Source organism: Leuciscus leuciscus, assembly GCF_965113295.1.
Source record: "Leuciscus leuciscus genome assembly, chromosome: 3".
Taxonomy (NCBI): Eukaryota; Metazoa; Chordata; class Actinopteri; order Cypriniformes; family Leuciscidae; genus Leuciscus; species Leuciscus leuciscus.
Window position 1 is genome coordinate 272,501 of NC_138727.1, and position 15,740 is coordinate 288,240.

At 41.3% G+C, this 15,740-nt stretch overlaps 2 protein-coding genes across 5 annotated transcripts in view; both read right to left on the reverse strand.

The window, feature by feature from the left end:
• LOC309494660 (uncharacterized protein) overlaps window positions 1-2,393 on the reverse strand; it is a gene marked incomplete at both ends in the record, with an annotated part of 2,706 nt that extends 313 nt beyond the window's left edge. Inside the window, 4 exons of the mRNA XM_082164074.1 lie at window positions 999-1,282; window positions 1,338-1,757; window positions 1,951-2,312; window positions 2,369-2,393. Coding sequence (XP_082020200.1) covers window positions 999-1,282; window positions 1,338-1,757; window positions 1,951-2,312; window positions 2,369-2,393 — 1,091 coding nt within the window. The remainder of the gene's footprint in view (window positions 1-998; window positions 1,283-1,337; window positions 1,758-1,950; window positions 2,313-2,368) is intronic.
• LOC309494446 (immunoglobulin like domain containing receptor 2) overlaps window positions 1-9,025 on the reverse strand; it is a 34,466-nt gene extending 25,441 nt beyond the window's left edge. For 2 of the 4 annotated variants that reach the window (XM_082163809.1, XM_082163810.1), the window contains exon 1: window positions 8,846-9,023. In XM_082163809.1, the coding sequence (XP_082019935.1) occupies window positions 8,846-8,960 (115 nt within the window). In that variant the 5' untranslated portion in view covers window positions 8,961-9,023. Of the gene's footprint in view, window positions 1-8,845 lie in introns of all 4 variants that reach the window. The other 2 variants (XM_082163812.1, XM_082163811.1) reach the window with 2 other exon arrangements.
• Between the last annotated feature and the right edge of the window lie 6,715 nt (window positions 9,026-15,740).

The following is a 15,740-nucleotide window of genomic DNA, read 5'->3' on the forward strand; positions in this document are numbered from 1 at the left end:
AAACTATGATCAAACACATTCCATATGCTGCCCACACACACACACTCTTACACTCTCACACACACACACACACACACACACACACACATGCGTGTTTCCTCTGAGCTTCTGAATATCTGCTGACATTCTAGTCAGTCAACAGAGGAGCGTCTCTCAGATTGTGTTGGGTTTATAAACTAACACACACCCAGAAACAGCTGGTTTAAATATGACCTGTGGGATTCAGAAAGACAGACAGATATAGAGAGCGTAAGACAGCAGCAGGCAGGGAGTGTTCACTAGTAAGGGAGCAGACCATGTGTTTGATAAGAAAGGGTTTTAGATTTAGTTTTTTTATTTGTTTTTGTTTAGTTTTTTACTTTAGAGGCTTTTAATGTTTTTAAAACTCTGTGGTTCATCAAATTAAACTGCTGTGGAAACTTGTTCTGTAACAAAATACAGATTATAATAGTGTCTTGTATTCTGAAATTACAGTTTCAGGTGTAATTATTAAATAGAAGTGAAGTCTTAAAAGTAATGTGATGGGATAACGTTTAAGGAGAGATAGGAATATAATTTATTACAGTAAAATGGTATAAACACTGGTCCAATGTGGCGTAACAGACCTGAGCTGTAACTGTAACAGACCTGAGCGGAGCTGTAACTGTAACAGACCTGAGCTGTAAATGTAACAGACCTGAGCTGGTAACTGTAACAGACCTGAGCTGTAACTGTAACAGACCTGAGTGGAGCTGTAATTGTAACAGACCTGAGCTGTAACTGTAACACACCTGAGCGGAGCTGTAACTGTAATAGACCTGAGCTGTAACTGTAACACACCTGAGCGGAGCTGTAACTGTAACAGACCTGAGCTGTAACTGTAACACACCTGAGCGGAGCTGTAACTGTAATAGACCTGAGCTGTAACTGTAACACACCTGAGCGGAGCTGTAACTGTAACAGAACTGAGCGGAGCTGTAACTGTAACAGACCTGAGCGGAGCTGTAACTGTAACAGACCTGAGCGTCCGGTAACTGTAACAGACCTGAGCGGAGCTGTAACTGTAACAGACCTGAGCGGAGCTGTAACTGTAACAGACCTGAACTGGTAACTGTAACAGACCTGAGCGGAGCTGTAACTGTAACAGACCTGAACTGGTAACTGTAACAGACCTGAGCGGAGCTGTAACTGTAACAGACCTGAGCGGAGCTGTAACTGTAACAGACCTGAGCTGAGCTGTAACTGTAACAGACCTGAGCTGCAACCGTAATAGACCTGACCTGAACTGGTAACTGTAACAGACCTGAGCGGAGCTGTAACAGTAACAGACCTGACCTGAACTGGTAATTGTAACAGACCTGAGCGGAGCTGTAACTGTACCAGATCTGCGCTGCGCTGTAACAGTAACAGCCCTGAACTGGTAACTGTAACAGACCTGAGCGGAGCTGTAACTGTACCAGATCTGAGCTGAGCTGTAACAGTAACAGCCCTAAGCTGGTAACTGTAACATACCTGAGCAGAGCTGTAACTGTAACAGACCTGAGCAGAGCTGTAACTGTAACACACCTGAGCTGGTAACTGTAACACACCTGAGCTGGTAGCTGTAACACACCTGAGCTGGTAACTGTAACAGACCTGAGCTGTAAATGTAACAGACCTGAGCTGGTAACTGTAACAGACCTGAGCTGTAACTGTAACAGACCTGAGTGGAGCTGTAATTGTAACAGACCTGAGCTGTAACTGTAACACACCTGAGCGGAGCTGTAACTGTAACAGACCTGAACTGGTAACTGTAACAGAACTGAGCGGAGCTGTAACTGTAACAGACCTGAGCGGAGCTGTAACTGTAACACACCTGAGCTGTAACTGTAACACACCTGAGCTGGAAACTGTAACACACCTGAACTGTAACTGTAACACACAGTCTGAGCTAGTAACTGTAACACACCTGAGCTGGAAACTGTAACAGACCTGAGCTGTAACAGTAATATACCTGACCTGAACTGGTAACTGTAACAGACCTGAGCGGAGCTGTAACAGTAACAGACCTGACCTGAACTGGTAATTGTAACAGACCTGAGCGGAGCTGTAACTGTACCAGATCTGAGCTGAGCTGTAACAGTAACAGCCCTGAGCTGGTAACTGTAACAGACCTGAGCAGAGCTGTAACTGTAACAGACCTGAGCAGAGCTGTAACTGTAACACACCTGAGCTGGTAACTGTAACACACCTGAGCTGGTAACTGTAACACACCTGAGCTGGTAGCTGTAACACACCTGAGCTGGTAGCTGTAACACACCTGAGCTGGTAACTGTAACAGACCTGAGCTGTAACTGTAACACACCTGAGCTGTAAATGTAACACACCTGAGCTGGAAACTGTAACACACCTGAGCTGGAAACTGTAACAGGCATGAGCTGTAACACACCTGAGCTGGAAACTGTAACACACCTGAGCTGTAACTGTAACAGGCCTGAGCTGTAACTGTAACACACCTGAGCTGGAAACTGTAACACACCTGAGCTGTAACTGTAACAGGCCTGAGCTGTAACTGTAACACACCTGAGCTGGAAACTGTAACACACCTGAGCTGTAACTGTAACACACCTGAGCTGTAACTGTAACACACCTGAGCTGGAAACTGTAACACACCTGAACTGTAACTGTAACACACAGTCTGAGCTAGTAACTGTAACACACCTGAGCTGGAAACTGTAACACACCTGAGCTGTAACTGTAACAGGCCTGAGCTAGTAACTGTAACACACCTGAGCTGTAACTGTAACACACCTGAGCTGGTAACTGTAACACACCTGAGCTGTAACTGTAACACACCTGAGCTGTAACTGTAACACACCTGAGCTGGTAACTGTAACACACCTGAGCTGTAACTGTAACAGACCTGAGCTGTAACTGTAACACACCTGAGCTGGAAACTGTAACACACCTGAGCTAGTAACTGTAACACACCTGAGCTGTAACTGTAACACACCTGAGCTAGTAACTGTAACAGGCATTAGCTTTAACTGTAACACACCTGAGCTGGTAACTGTAACACACCTTGAATCTTGTGATTCAAGATGGCGCCGAGCATGGCAGCTGTGTTGCGAGCTCCAACCAAACTTTGCAGTTTGTCGTCTGTTTTATTAGTAGTTTTGTTGTTTTTTGTACTGGATGTTGTTAGTAAAACGGTCTACGATAGACACACACTTTTAAAAATCGGCTCATTCGTCGCACATCGCAAACTGGACTTTGAGTTCTTGAACGCTGGTGTTCTGTTTACAAACACCACATCAGAGCCCTTTGTCTGGGCTGACCAAGGAAACATCGCCGAAAAAGGGGGAAGAGAGCCGGCGTCCTCGTTAGACTTAGACACCGTCCTCTACGACCTCCTCTCCCAACCATTTTGTTGGCTAACGTTCAGTCATTGGACAACAAACTTTGTGAACTGCGGGCGCGCATCAAGGGACTGCTCTATTATCTGCCTCACAGAAACCTGGATGTCGGTGGAAGTTCCAGACTCAGCCATCGAACTTACGGGGTTCTCCGCGCATCGCGCGGATAGAACAAAAGAGCTCTCAGGGAAAAGCAGAGGAGGAGGCGTTTGTGTCTTTATTAACAACTCGTGGTGTGATGAGAGGAACTTACACTCTATTAGATCCTTTTGCTCCCCAGATCTGGAATATTACACACTTCTGTGTCGACCATTCTGGCTACCGAGGGAATTTACAGCGGTCATAATCACAGCTGTTTATATTCTGACTGGGATATGTTTCGGGCTGCTTCTGATGACGACATCGAGGCTTACTCGGACACTGTAACGTGTTTCATCAGGAAGTGTGTAGAAGACGTGGTGCCGACAAAAATAATTCGCATCTACCCCAACCAAAAACCGTGGATAAACAGCGATGTCCGAACAGCCTTATCAGCACGGACTTCTGCCTTTAATTCCGGAAACAAAGAGGATTGCGGGTCCGGATGGTATTCCAGGTCGCGTATTCAGGTCATGCGCAGACCAACTAGCCGGGGTCTTTACAGACATCTTCAATCTCTCCCTCTCTCTGTCCGTGGTTCCTTCATGTTTCAAAAAATCCACAAATGTGCCTATTCCAAAGAAAACTAAAATCAAATGCTGGAATGACTGGCGGCCTGTTGCTCTGACACCCATCTTTAGCAACTGCTTTGAGAGGCTCATCAGAGACTACATCTGCTCTGTGTTGCCTGCCTCACTGGACTCACTACAATTTGCATACCGTAGCAACCGTTCCACTGATGATGCTATTGCTTTTTGCCTTCACACCGCTCTCTCCCACCTGGAAAATAAAAACACTTATGTGAGAATGCTGTTTGTGGACTACAGTTCAGCATTTAATACCATAGTGCCTGCCAAACTCATCACGAAGCTCCAGGCGCTGGGCTTAAACAGATCTCTGTGCAGCTGGATCCTGGACTTCCTGTCAGACAGACGTCAGGTGGTCAGAATCGGCAATACCATCTCATCCTCGCTGACCCTCAACTCTGGTGCTCCTCAGGGCTGCGTTCTCAGCCCACTCCTGTACTCCCTGTACACACACGATTGTGCAGCTACACACAGCTCCAACGTCATCGTCAAATTCGCTGATGACACCACGGTGGTAGGCCTGATCACTGACAATGATGAGACGGCCTCATAGACAGTATATAAACTGGACACAGCGACCCCATAGGTTTCAACGGAGAAAGGTGAAGCAAATTAGAAGCACTCATTTCCTGATTGCCGAGCGAACTGCGCAGACTCAAACTGAGCTTGACGACGTGGATGTGACGTGAGCAGCCTGTCTGACAGTTGTAAGTCTTCTAGGAGCTGTGCCAAGAGAAATCTGAATCATTCCCTTCCGAAACTTGCAGAGACGGAGAGCGTGAGTAGGAGCTGTCCATGAGCTAGGAGCAGGAGAAACTTTATGATTCTCTATGGGCTTCTCCCTTGACTTTATCGGACTTTATGCCTCCACGTCCCCCCGATTGACTGCGAGCTTCTCCTCCTGTCTCTACGGTAATTTCCAGAGAGTCGCGTGGTTATGACGCAATCGTTAGCCTGTTTTTACAAAAACTGCTTCTACGGGGCCATAACGTAAGATACAAGGTAATGGAGCATTTTATACATTGTCGTGTTTCTTTAGAAATAAATAATGGACAAATTGAGTCTTTAAACGCCTCAGATGTAAAGTTATTCGCTGTCAAAGTGACGCCAAAATGAATGGGAGTCAATGGGATGCTAACAGCAGGTGAAGGCTTGTTAGCCAATGGCGGCCGCCGGGGGTGGTACGGAAATCGAGAGCTCGATTACCCCCCTGGACGGCCTACAGAGCGGAGGTGCACACACTGATAAAATGGTGTCAGGAGAACCACCTCTCTCTTAACATCGACAAGACCAAGGAGCTGCTGGTGGATTTCAGGAGACAGAGCAGAGAACACACCCCTATTACCATCGAGGGGACACCTGTGGAGCGGGTCAACAGCTTTAAGTTTCTCGGCGTCCACATCACTGAGGATCTTACATGGCCTGCTCACAAAGAGGCAGTGCTTATTAAGAAGGCACATCAACGCCTTTTCTTTCTCAGGCGCCTTAGGAAGTCTGGAATGACCTCCAACCTCCTCAAATCATTCTACACCTGTACCGTGGAGAACATTCTGACTGGCGGCATCACTGCCTGGTTTGGAAACAGCACTGCCGGCAACCGCAAAGCTCTGCAGAGGGTCGTGCGAACTGCCAGCCACATTGTAGGAGGTAGAGGTCTTCACGGGTCCACTTGGATCCGAAAACCCGAGGTCCGACCCGAGACCCGAGCGGTTTCGGGTCCAAAACTCAGACGAATGTCTCGGACACGGGTCGGGTTCGGTATTATTGGCTTAGGGTCTCGGGCCATTTAAAATAAATATGCTTTTTCCAAATGTACCCGAGAAGACCCAAACTAGGTTGGGCATTTAACAAAATTGCATTATTTGAAACAACTCTATGACACCATTCTCTCACTTTTTCTAAGTGAGAGAGCGAATCCGCGCTTCTACGTGCAATGGGCTATAAGCACGGTTGCCTCCGCATTTATTTACTCAGTTATTAATTTGCTTAGTTATATCATTTATAATTTGAATAAGAGAACAACCCCAATAAACTTGGGGTAATCAGAAAAAAAAATGTATTCATTAGGCTACATCATAGATCGGAATTTTCTTCAGGAAACTGGCAGACTTGATTAAATAGCAGCAAACAATAAACGATAAAAATTGCAAAAATTGTTTTAATAATTAATCCAAAGTTTTAACATTTATGAGTAGGCTAAAACATCTTATTTTGAACATGCGTTGTGTGACTGTTTACAGTAAGCAGACACGTCGCTCAAATAAAGAGAAGTTGCAAAAATAAAGACATATGCCTACATGGTAAATTTGACCTGCTATGGCGGTTCTAATGCCTTGTTTTTAATCTGGTTTTATCTAAACAACTTTTTAACAACGGGATTGTAGGCTAAATAACACAATTTTAGTAAAAGTCAATGACTGGGAGACTTTGGATATTTTATTGAAAATCTGTTATAGGCTACATTTGAAAAACAGCCATCGGTAAATTTTACCCTGTGGTGGTTCTAATGTTAATCATCGCATGGTCCGGTAAATAACATTATGCCAAATTTTATAGGATGTAATGGGTTACCGTGATGTGTGATTGACATTTCAGCACTTCAGCGCGTAGGCCTACTTGCGCGTCTATGTTAAGTGCATTTTTAAGAAACGCAGGACTGCAGGCTGTGCACAATGTAAATGCCGTTTACGTTCGGGTCCAGTCGGGTTCTAAAGGAAATGGCGTCAGGTCGGGTCGGACTCGGGTCTAATTTTATCGGGTCTGTCTCGGGTCGGGTTTTTCTTTAAAAAATTTTTATTTATGCACGTCGGATTCGGGTAAGTAGTGATTCGGGTCGATTCGGGTCGGGTACAGTTTTTAGGACCCGAGAAGACCTCTAGTAGGAGGTGAGCTTCCCTCCCTCCAGGACATCTACACCAGGCGGTGTATGAGGAAAGCCCGGAAGATTATCAGTGACTCTAGCCACCCGTCCCACAGACTGTTCTCTCTGTTACCATCAGGCAGACGTTTCCGCAGCATTCGATCCCGTACCAGCCGACTGAGAGACAGCTTCTTTCCTCAGGCTATCAGGTTAATGAACAGCCAGAACTGATACATCTTACACACGCCAATATATCCCCAGCCATACATTGCACTTCATTCAACACCTCATTTCAACACTGGACTCCAAAGCAGCACTCACTGCACTTATTGCAGCAGCACTACACAGCACACAGTGCACTGCATTGATTAATACAATAATCCATATCACCGAAATACCAACCATGCGCATCATACTGCACTGTGTATATCTGTATATTTGTAATTCTAACTTATATATTATTATGTATATTGTACATAATGTGTATAATACTGCACTGTTAAAACTGTATAGTACGTTAGCTGCTACTATAAGCTATACTGCATATTGTACATTGTCATCTGTATATTGCTCATATATGTTAACTGTAATTGTATATTGTCTTCTATGTTAATTGTATTCTGCGCTGTCTGGAGCACGCTCTTAAGAATTTCACTTACTACGGCACATGTGTTGTTAGTGGTGTGACAATAAAGGATTCTGATTCTCTGATTCTGACCTGAGCTGTAACTGTAACACACCTGAGCTGTAACTGTAACACACCTGAGCTGTAACTGTAACACACCTGAGCTGTAACTGTAACACACCTGAGCTGTAACTGTAACACACCTGAGCTGTAACTGTAACACACCTGAGCTGGTAACTGTAACACACCTGAGCTTTAACTGTAACACACCTGAGCTGGTAACTGTAACACACCTGAGCTTTAACTGTAACACACCTGAGCTGGTAACTGTAACACACCTGAGCTGTAACACACCTGAGCTGGTAACTGTAACACACCTGAGCTGGTAACTGTAACACACCTGAGCTGGTAACTGTAACACACCTGAGCTGTAACTGTAACACACCTGAGCTGGTAACTGTAACACACCTGAGCTGGTAACTGTAACACACCTGAGCTGTAACTGTAACACACCTGAGCTGGTAACTGTAACACACCTGAGCTGTAACTGTAACACACCTGAGCTGGTAACTGTAACACACCTGAGCTGGTAACTGTAACACACCTGAGCTGGTAACTGTAACACACCTGAGCTGTAACTGTAACACACCTGAGCTGTAACTGTAACACACCTGAGCTGTAACTGTAACACACCTGAGCTGTAACTGTAACAGTTGGCACTGATTTGACTGAATCTCAGGGTTAAAGCAGCTCTGCTCCTGATTACAGAGGCTTTAGTTAGACATCAACCCACATCATTACAGTTAAGCTCAGAAACCCCCACACAAACACTGAGGTACTGCTTTGTAAGCAGTTTTACACCGTTACCATGGTAATCAAACAACTGCTGAAACAGCTTTAACTATTTCAACTACTGAAGATGATCATTTAATGCTGATTTAGCCTATGTAAGACAGTGAATGCAGATGCAATATTCATCTCCTGTATTTCGCTCACGGACCAACTTACCAAATAAACCAAAATAAACCTTAAAATGAACGTGAATCACATGAAGTGAATGTGCTGATCAATATCAGCCGTCAGTGCGTCACATTTACAGTAGAGCTGCTAAGAGCCGCTACACTGTCGCTAAATGTAACTAAAAGATTCCCTCCCGAATCAAAGCAGAGTTAGTGGAGTTAGTGGACTGTAAACAGTGTGAAGAGTGAAAACAACCTGCTGTTGCTGCTCAACTTCTCCAAACTCTCAGAAAGTGACGCACCTGTGAACGCCACGAGTGAAATCCAGCATCTGACGAGTGAAATCCTTCTAAATCGTTCCGTTTCGTGACCCGTAGCAGAACTGCGAGCGTGTTTTCCTCGAGTTTTTCGCTTCATTTTCCGTCCGTCTGTTCTGCGTCTCGTGAGTAACGGGTCTGAGCAACGGAGGCGCGCGCCGCCCTCAAGAGCGCGTTACCGTGGACTTTCAAGGAGGGGTTTTCTTTTCTACAAAACGACACACTTTCAATATAGTATCACTATTCATTATTATATACAAATACATAAACTATACAAATCTAAATAACATAACCAAAAAAAAAAAAAAAAAAAAAAAAAACGATTAGAAATGTTGTATTTTTATTCAATACTTAAATGTTCCCGTTACATGAAGAGCCTTTACAAATACACACTAAACCGGTAAAAATGTTAAAGACCATCATAAAAGTCTTAAGCATTAATTCAAGAAGTTTGATATTAGACTTGAATCAATAATGATTTCGCCCTCTAGTGTTTCTATCGGTGTAGTAGCGTGTGAGTAGTGGAGACCGGGGCATGTTGTCACACGCTATCTGTCATGTGGTTGTTTTGTCTAACACTAAACTTACTTATTTTTTATTTGTTTTTCTTAAAATATGTTTGTTTTTCGCACTGTCTATTGATTACAGTTTTTCTCGATTGGTTACACACATTTTCTGGTACTTGAGACACAATGACCACAACACGTAACTCATTCACCAACACCCTGAACCAATTCTGCTAAACTACAAGCACAATTCCTGCTTTACACTCAAATTGTACTTCTAAAACACACTTTTTTCAAAACACTACACACAATTCTCTGCTTTTGGCACAATTTTCATGCAGAAAATCTCTTGTTTTCACAAGGAACACACTGCCATTCAAATATGCACACTGACTCATCACATGGGCAAACACCCGTCACACAGTTTTACAATTAGCAATCAGAGCTTTAGCATAAGAGGGCAACAGGTCAGCTCTTCAATGGAGCAATGGATGCCAACATTGGATTTTTTTTTTTTTTTTACTGTAACTGTATACATTCAATTCTTCTGTTGTTTTATAAATGTATGTAGACCACTGTATGTACAACTTTGTGTTGGTTGGGATGTACACTGTGTACATTGTTTTTGTGGGAAAAATAAAATATATTTGTTACCATGTATTTGTGTGTTCTGAGTATAAAAACAATATTCTCAAATATTTTACAACACACTTATGTATGTACTGTCTGTAGTAAGTGTAACACTGAACAAAAAAAGGCCTAAGTCATTATGATGAATGGAGAAGAAGTGTTTTCCATTCATCATAGTGTTTTACATTGAGTACATCAGTGTTCAACTGGTTCTTATAAATGTCTATTCATATGATGGTTTGTGTGTGTCATTTGAAAACAAAATACCATTTTGAGAAGAAATAACATTGTTTTGAATGTAAGTTTCATTTTGCAGGAGAATGGAGGGGTTTTGCCCATTGTGTGTGTTTTTTTGGATTTGTGTGTAGAGTTCTGAGAATATGAGGCATGCTTTCAGAAAATGTGTGTAAACAGTCGAGAAAAACTGTAAACACGATGTGTTCTGAACCAGTAAAATAGAATATTGTGAATGTAAATGTAAGTCACTTTGATTACTGTAAAACACTACGTAATGATGGTAGATTTGATCTGCACTCAAAACAAGAATATTATTCAGTCATGTTGTCTGTTTCATATGTTTTTTCAAATGTATTGTTTTTAATTCAGCGTCTATAACAGGTGCCCAAAACCATGGGGAACCAGGGAAACCCAAAAAGGAACATTCTCTCATCATTTGTTCACCCTCATGTCGTTCCAAACCCGTAAGACATTCTCCAGAGCACAAATAAAGATCTTTTTGATGGAATCTGAGAGCCTTCTGTCCTTCCATTGACAGCTAGGCAACTACCACTTTGATGCTTTGAGATTGTAAAACTGATATGATTTGTGCGGTTTAATCCAACATTTTCTGAAGAGACTTGATCGCTTTATAAGATGATGAACGGATTGAATTTAGGCTTTTATTCACATATAAACACTGAAGAGCGAACATAACAGAACCTCAACCAAACCTGCTTAATGCGCGAGAACAAACCTCACGCTGAAGCTCAAACACACGGCGTAACACAAGAATAAAGTCAAGTCTCCTTCATTTATACAGCGCTTTAACCATATAGATTATTTAGGCTTTACAGCAGATCTAGAATAGAGTTATTGTCCAGATAAAGTTAGTTTTGATTGATTCACTTCCGTTGTAAAGATCATTAGTTATAAACTTAGGGGCCGCTAACACACACCGTTCTCACAGGAAACTCTTAATACTGTAAGCAATGCATGAACTTTGTATTTTGAGCACTCTTGCGTTGTTTTTGCCTCCTCATGATGTATTCCTCATTTATAAGTCGCTTTGGACAAAGGCATCTGCTAAATGACTAAATGTAAATGTAAATGTTATCAATCTTTCACCTTCTGGCCTCTTTGGCGATCCAGAGGTTTCAGGAGGCGAAGAGACAGTCAGCTGTTTCATCCCCGCCGTCGTTCTAGATCTGGGATGAGATGATCAGGCTTGTCTTCTGAGCCAGGGTTCCTGTGTTAGGACCTGGCAGTGGTTCTCGAAGGGTCATCTCTGGGTATCCCTATCGAACCCATTGACGAGGTGTCGGAGAAGTTCCCTGCTTTTAAATAAGATAGTTAAAAGTGTCACTGTGTTGAGGAGGTGTATTAGTGAATATTTGAATGTATTGTTCAGATCTGGCAGGGAGTGTGTGTGTGTGTGTGTGTGTGTGTGTGTGTGTGTGTGTGTGTGTGTGTGTGTGTGTGTGTGTGTGTGTGTGTGTGTGTGTGTGTGTGTGTGTGTGTGTGTGTGTGTGTGTGTGTGTGTGTGAGATCCTGTGTCTTGCGTGACTGTGCCTGTGGTTAAAAATAGTGACCTCTGACCCTGGTTGCTTGAAGGGACAGAGAACGTGTGAATGAGCTTTAGGGACATGAAATGGTGTGTATTAAAAAAAAAAAAAAAAAAAAGGAAAGGAAAACAATTGTTTCAAGATATTAACTATATAGATTATTGTAGTATAAAATAAGTTAAAATAATAAATATATATTTTATCAATAAATATAATAATATATATTAATAGATAAATGCAAATAAGATTGCACGTGCTTAATATATTATATATTATATCTGAAGACGTCTAAAATGTGTATCTCGTTATCCCTGAAGACAGAGTGGGAAAAGTTTTCCATTGCAGATAAATATGTTTGTGTTAAGAGAAAGATAACTGGTGCAGTGCTGAATTTAGCAAGATTGAGTGACCAAGTTTCAACAGTCATAAATATTTTACAGAAATCTTAGAATTGTAGTAAATGGGATTTGTTGATTGAGAATAAATAAATAAGAGGAATTCCTTGATGTTTGTTGAGGAAGATTTTATTCACCATACTAGATTATTGTGAACACAGCATGCAAATATAGAAGAGAGATTGAAGTCTGATTTTATGATAGGAAAAATTATTTCATTGTATTATTTTCAGATAATCAAAGTTAGAATTATTGCTGATATAGAAAAACAGAACTAGCTTGTTTTACTAAAACAGAATGGTGGAACCGCTGTGGTCAACCAGTGAGAGTTTTATATAAAAGAACTAGTGAAAAGATGCAGGTTAAAAAGTGCAGTTTTCTTCTTAAAGCAACTCATGAGCAAAAACAAAAAGAATATGAAAAGTAGACCAAACAAATGACAAAATGCATTTGAGAAATTACAATCGGCTGTCTTACTCTCACCTGCACCATGCTTAGGCCTATTACTCTAAAATATTGAATCTACTAAGAGTTTGTAAAAAGAAAAAATGGTTTATAACAACGGTGTTAAACTAAACCTTATGATCACTGACACTTCTCAATAGTGTTTGACATTGTGTTGTTCGGATCAGACCTTGTGGGATTCCACAGCTAAAATGATAAGTTCCGCATTTAGACACAACCTGCGGAAGAAGAATGTGTGATGGCCAATGAGTGACTGAGTATGAAGGAGTGAGAGATGGTGTCTGAAGAGACACTGAGGCAAATCAGTTATTTTGCCAATACAGCTGTATCTAAGTTTAATATGTGGGCAAATTCTGCCCAATAAAATAACGACCATGGATGGATTTGGTTCATTTCCTGGTCAAAACTGTAGTGGCAATAGGAAAAGAAAATGGGAAAAAAACCAGTGCCACATTTGACATCACAATTATCGAATAACACATCTGACTTTCAGCATATCATGATGGAGCTGACTCTCTGTCAAAAGTATGAAATAATGTCTTGTAACTTTTGTCTTGTAGCAAAGTGGGTTGAGTGTTGTCCAAGATGCCTGATCAATAGTGTGCTGATAGTGGGACTCAAAACAATGAGATAACTGAGTTGAATTGACTAATTATAAAAAAAGTACATTTGAAATTTATTGTGAGAAAAATGTAAAAAGGTTGCAAATTTGATGATAAAAAATCTAATTAATGAAAAACAAATGGGAAAACCCTGCTGTTAATGAAAGCAGAAAGCCCCACCACTCAGCCCACATGACCATTCTACAGGTGACACCAGGGACAATGGGCCAGATGAGCAGATGAGTGAATACATGATGTTGTCACTAACAGACATAATGAAGGTTTCATTCACAGATGACAGCAGCTCAATTCCAGGAAGGTTTCTGGGACAAAAAGAACCAGTGACTGGACCATGGGCGTAGATTACGCGATTTCCAGCATTTTCAGCATAGAGGTCGCAACAAGTTCAAAACGGCAAAAACGCTTCACTCCTTTTTCCCGAAAAAGTCAAGCACTGTAAGTTGTCATGTGGTGTCCGAATTGTGTTGCACAATGATGAATAACCCTGCATATTTCTCGAGTTGAATAATGAACAAGTTTTGTTGGAAATTGAAAATATTCACTAAGTTACCCGCACAAACGTGCGCTTAATTTCAGTCTTTTTTTATTCGTAATGTCTTTTATTTTCACAGATATGTAATCAAAGCCCTTCAAATTAGAATAAAGATGGTGATTGTTAATGCTGAATTTGGATTTTCATGTATTAACAGCCACTATATCTGCTTGAATCATGCAGCGTTGTAACGTGTAGCCTACATGATGTTTAGGGACTGTTCGTTCTTTATTTAAAGTGGTGGTTGATTATGATTTGACTTTTCTAACTTTAGTTAGTGTGTAATGTTACTGTTTGAGCATAAACAACATCTGCAAAGTTACAACACTCAAAGTTCAAAGCAAAGGGAGATATTTGCTTTTAAAGAGATCGTTTTTTAAGGACTACAACAAACGGCTGGTAGAGACTAGACAAGCTTCCTCCCGGGGCCGGGTTAGTGACATCACTAACCCTATCATTTACATAAACCCCGCCCCTGGGAACAAGATTTATAGATTATCATGACAGAATATGCTAATCAATGACTAGAAGATAACTCCACATCAGCTTCATAAATTCATAAACTAACCATTCAGAAACGTTCTGTTGCTTCTACATGTTGTCACTTCTTCTTGAGTCTCTCCATCATTGTCTGACTCCAGTTTGAACATAAACATTGACATTTCCAGTGCATGTGTGTGTGAGGTAAAAGGACACCAGCTCCTGAAGCTCCGCCCCCTGTGCCGGGAGCAGCAGCTCATTTGCATTTAAAGGGACACACACACAAATGGTGCGTTTTTGCTCACCCTCGAAAAAGTTACAATTTTAACATGCTATATAAGAATATCTGTAGGGAATTTTGAGCTAAAACTTCACACACACACTCGGGGGACATCAGAGACTTATTTTACATCTTGTGAAAAGGGCATTATACCAGCCCTTTAAGGGGCTACCGGAGGAGTTTTGAGATCTATAGTCAAAATAGACTTGACCCTCCCTTCGCCAGCAATACATTTTTCTATGACCCCCCAAAATGATTGTGAAAAAAGGCAAGACCATCCCCGATAATATACTGATTACTTCTGTACTGGTTTGCGCTTGGCAAAGATGTTCAGATAGCCATCGTTTTTTTTACAACCATGACAAACGACTTACGCCTGTTTCACACATACTCTGTTTGCGGTGCGTATTTATTCCCGTACCCATGTTAACAGGTTAGAGCTTTCACCATACTGTCTCTATGGCTTTCACACTGCATGCGGATGCGGTCTCCACACCAGTCTATTTCTGCTGTGCTGGAAAGGCTGAATTAAAGTGACAGCGCAGGGTTCGTAGTCAAAATGAACACAGATTGACATGATAATATAATAATCACACCATAAATTAATTTAATTAAATAAAATGTAGTAATCTGACCATAAATGTATTTAATTAAATACTACTATTTTTCACAGTCATCATTTTTACTTTAAGACAGTCGTAAAGCAAGGAAAACTACAATTTACCTCAACAAGGCGACATTATGAACAACACAAACAAGTTCTTTGTGACATGCAAGATTTATTGTATTAAAATTTAAATGCAAAATAAAAAGCATGTGAGTCGGCTCTTTTTGTCAATTTTACGGTTTAATTTAAAATGTCTGCGATTTGAATAAGTACATGGTTAAATATTTTACCTCTTGCTTGAGCAAATATATAAATCTATATAGAAGTAGCCTAATGCATTGAATAATACGTTGTTTAAATTGTGTTTAAGCGTGAATACGTGTATTAAAGAGTGTATATGTGTGCAAAGAGAATCTCATAAAAGTTGCTGATAACTTCTGGATTTGAAATACAAATAGTGAGTATGTGTTTGTGGTACAGCCGTGGATCAGTTGCACACTGCAAACGCAGCATATCATCCTGAGACCCAGAAAAAAAGTTTTTTGAATTTAGTTTTTTTTCCATGTCATCACACTGTTTAG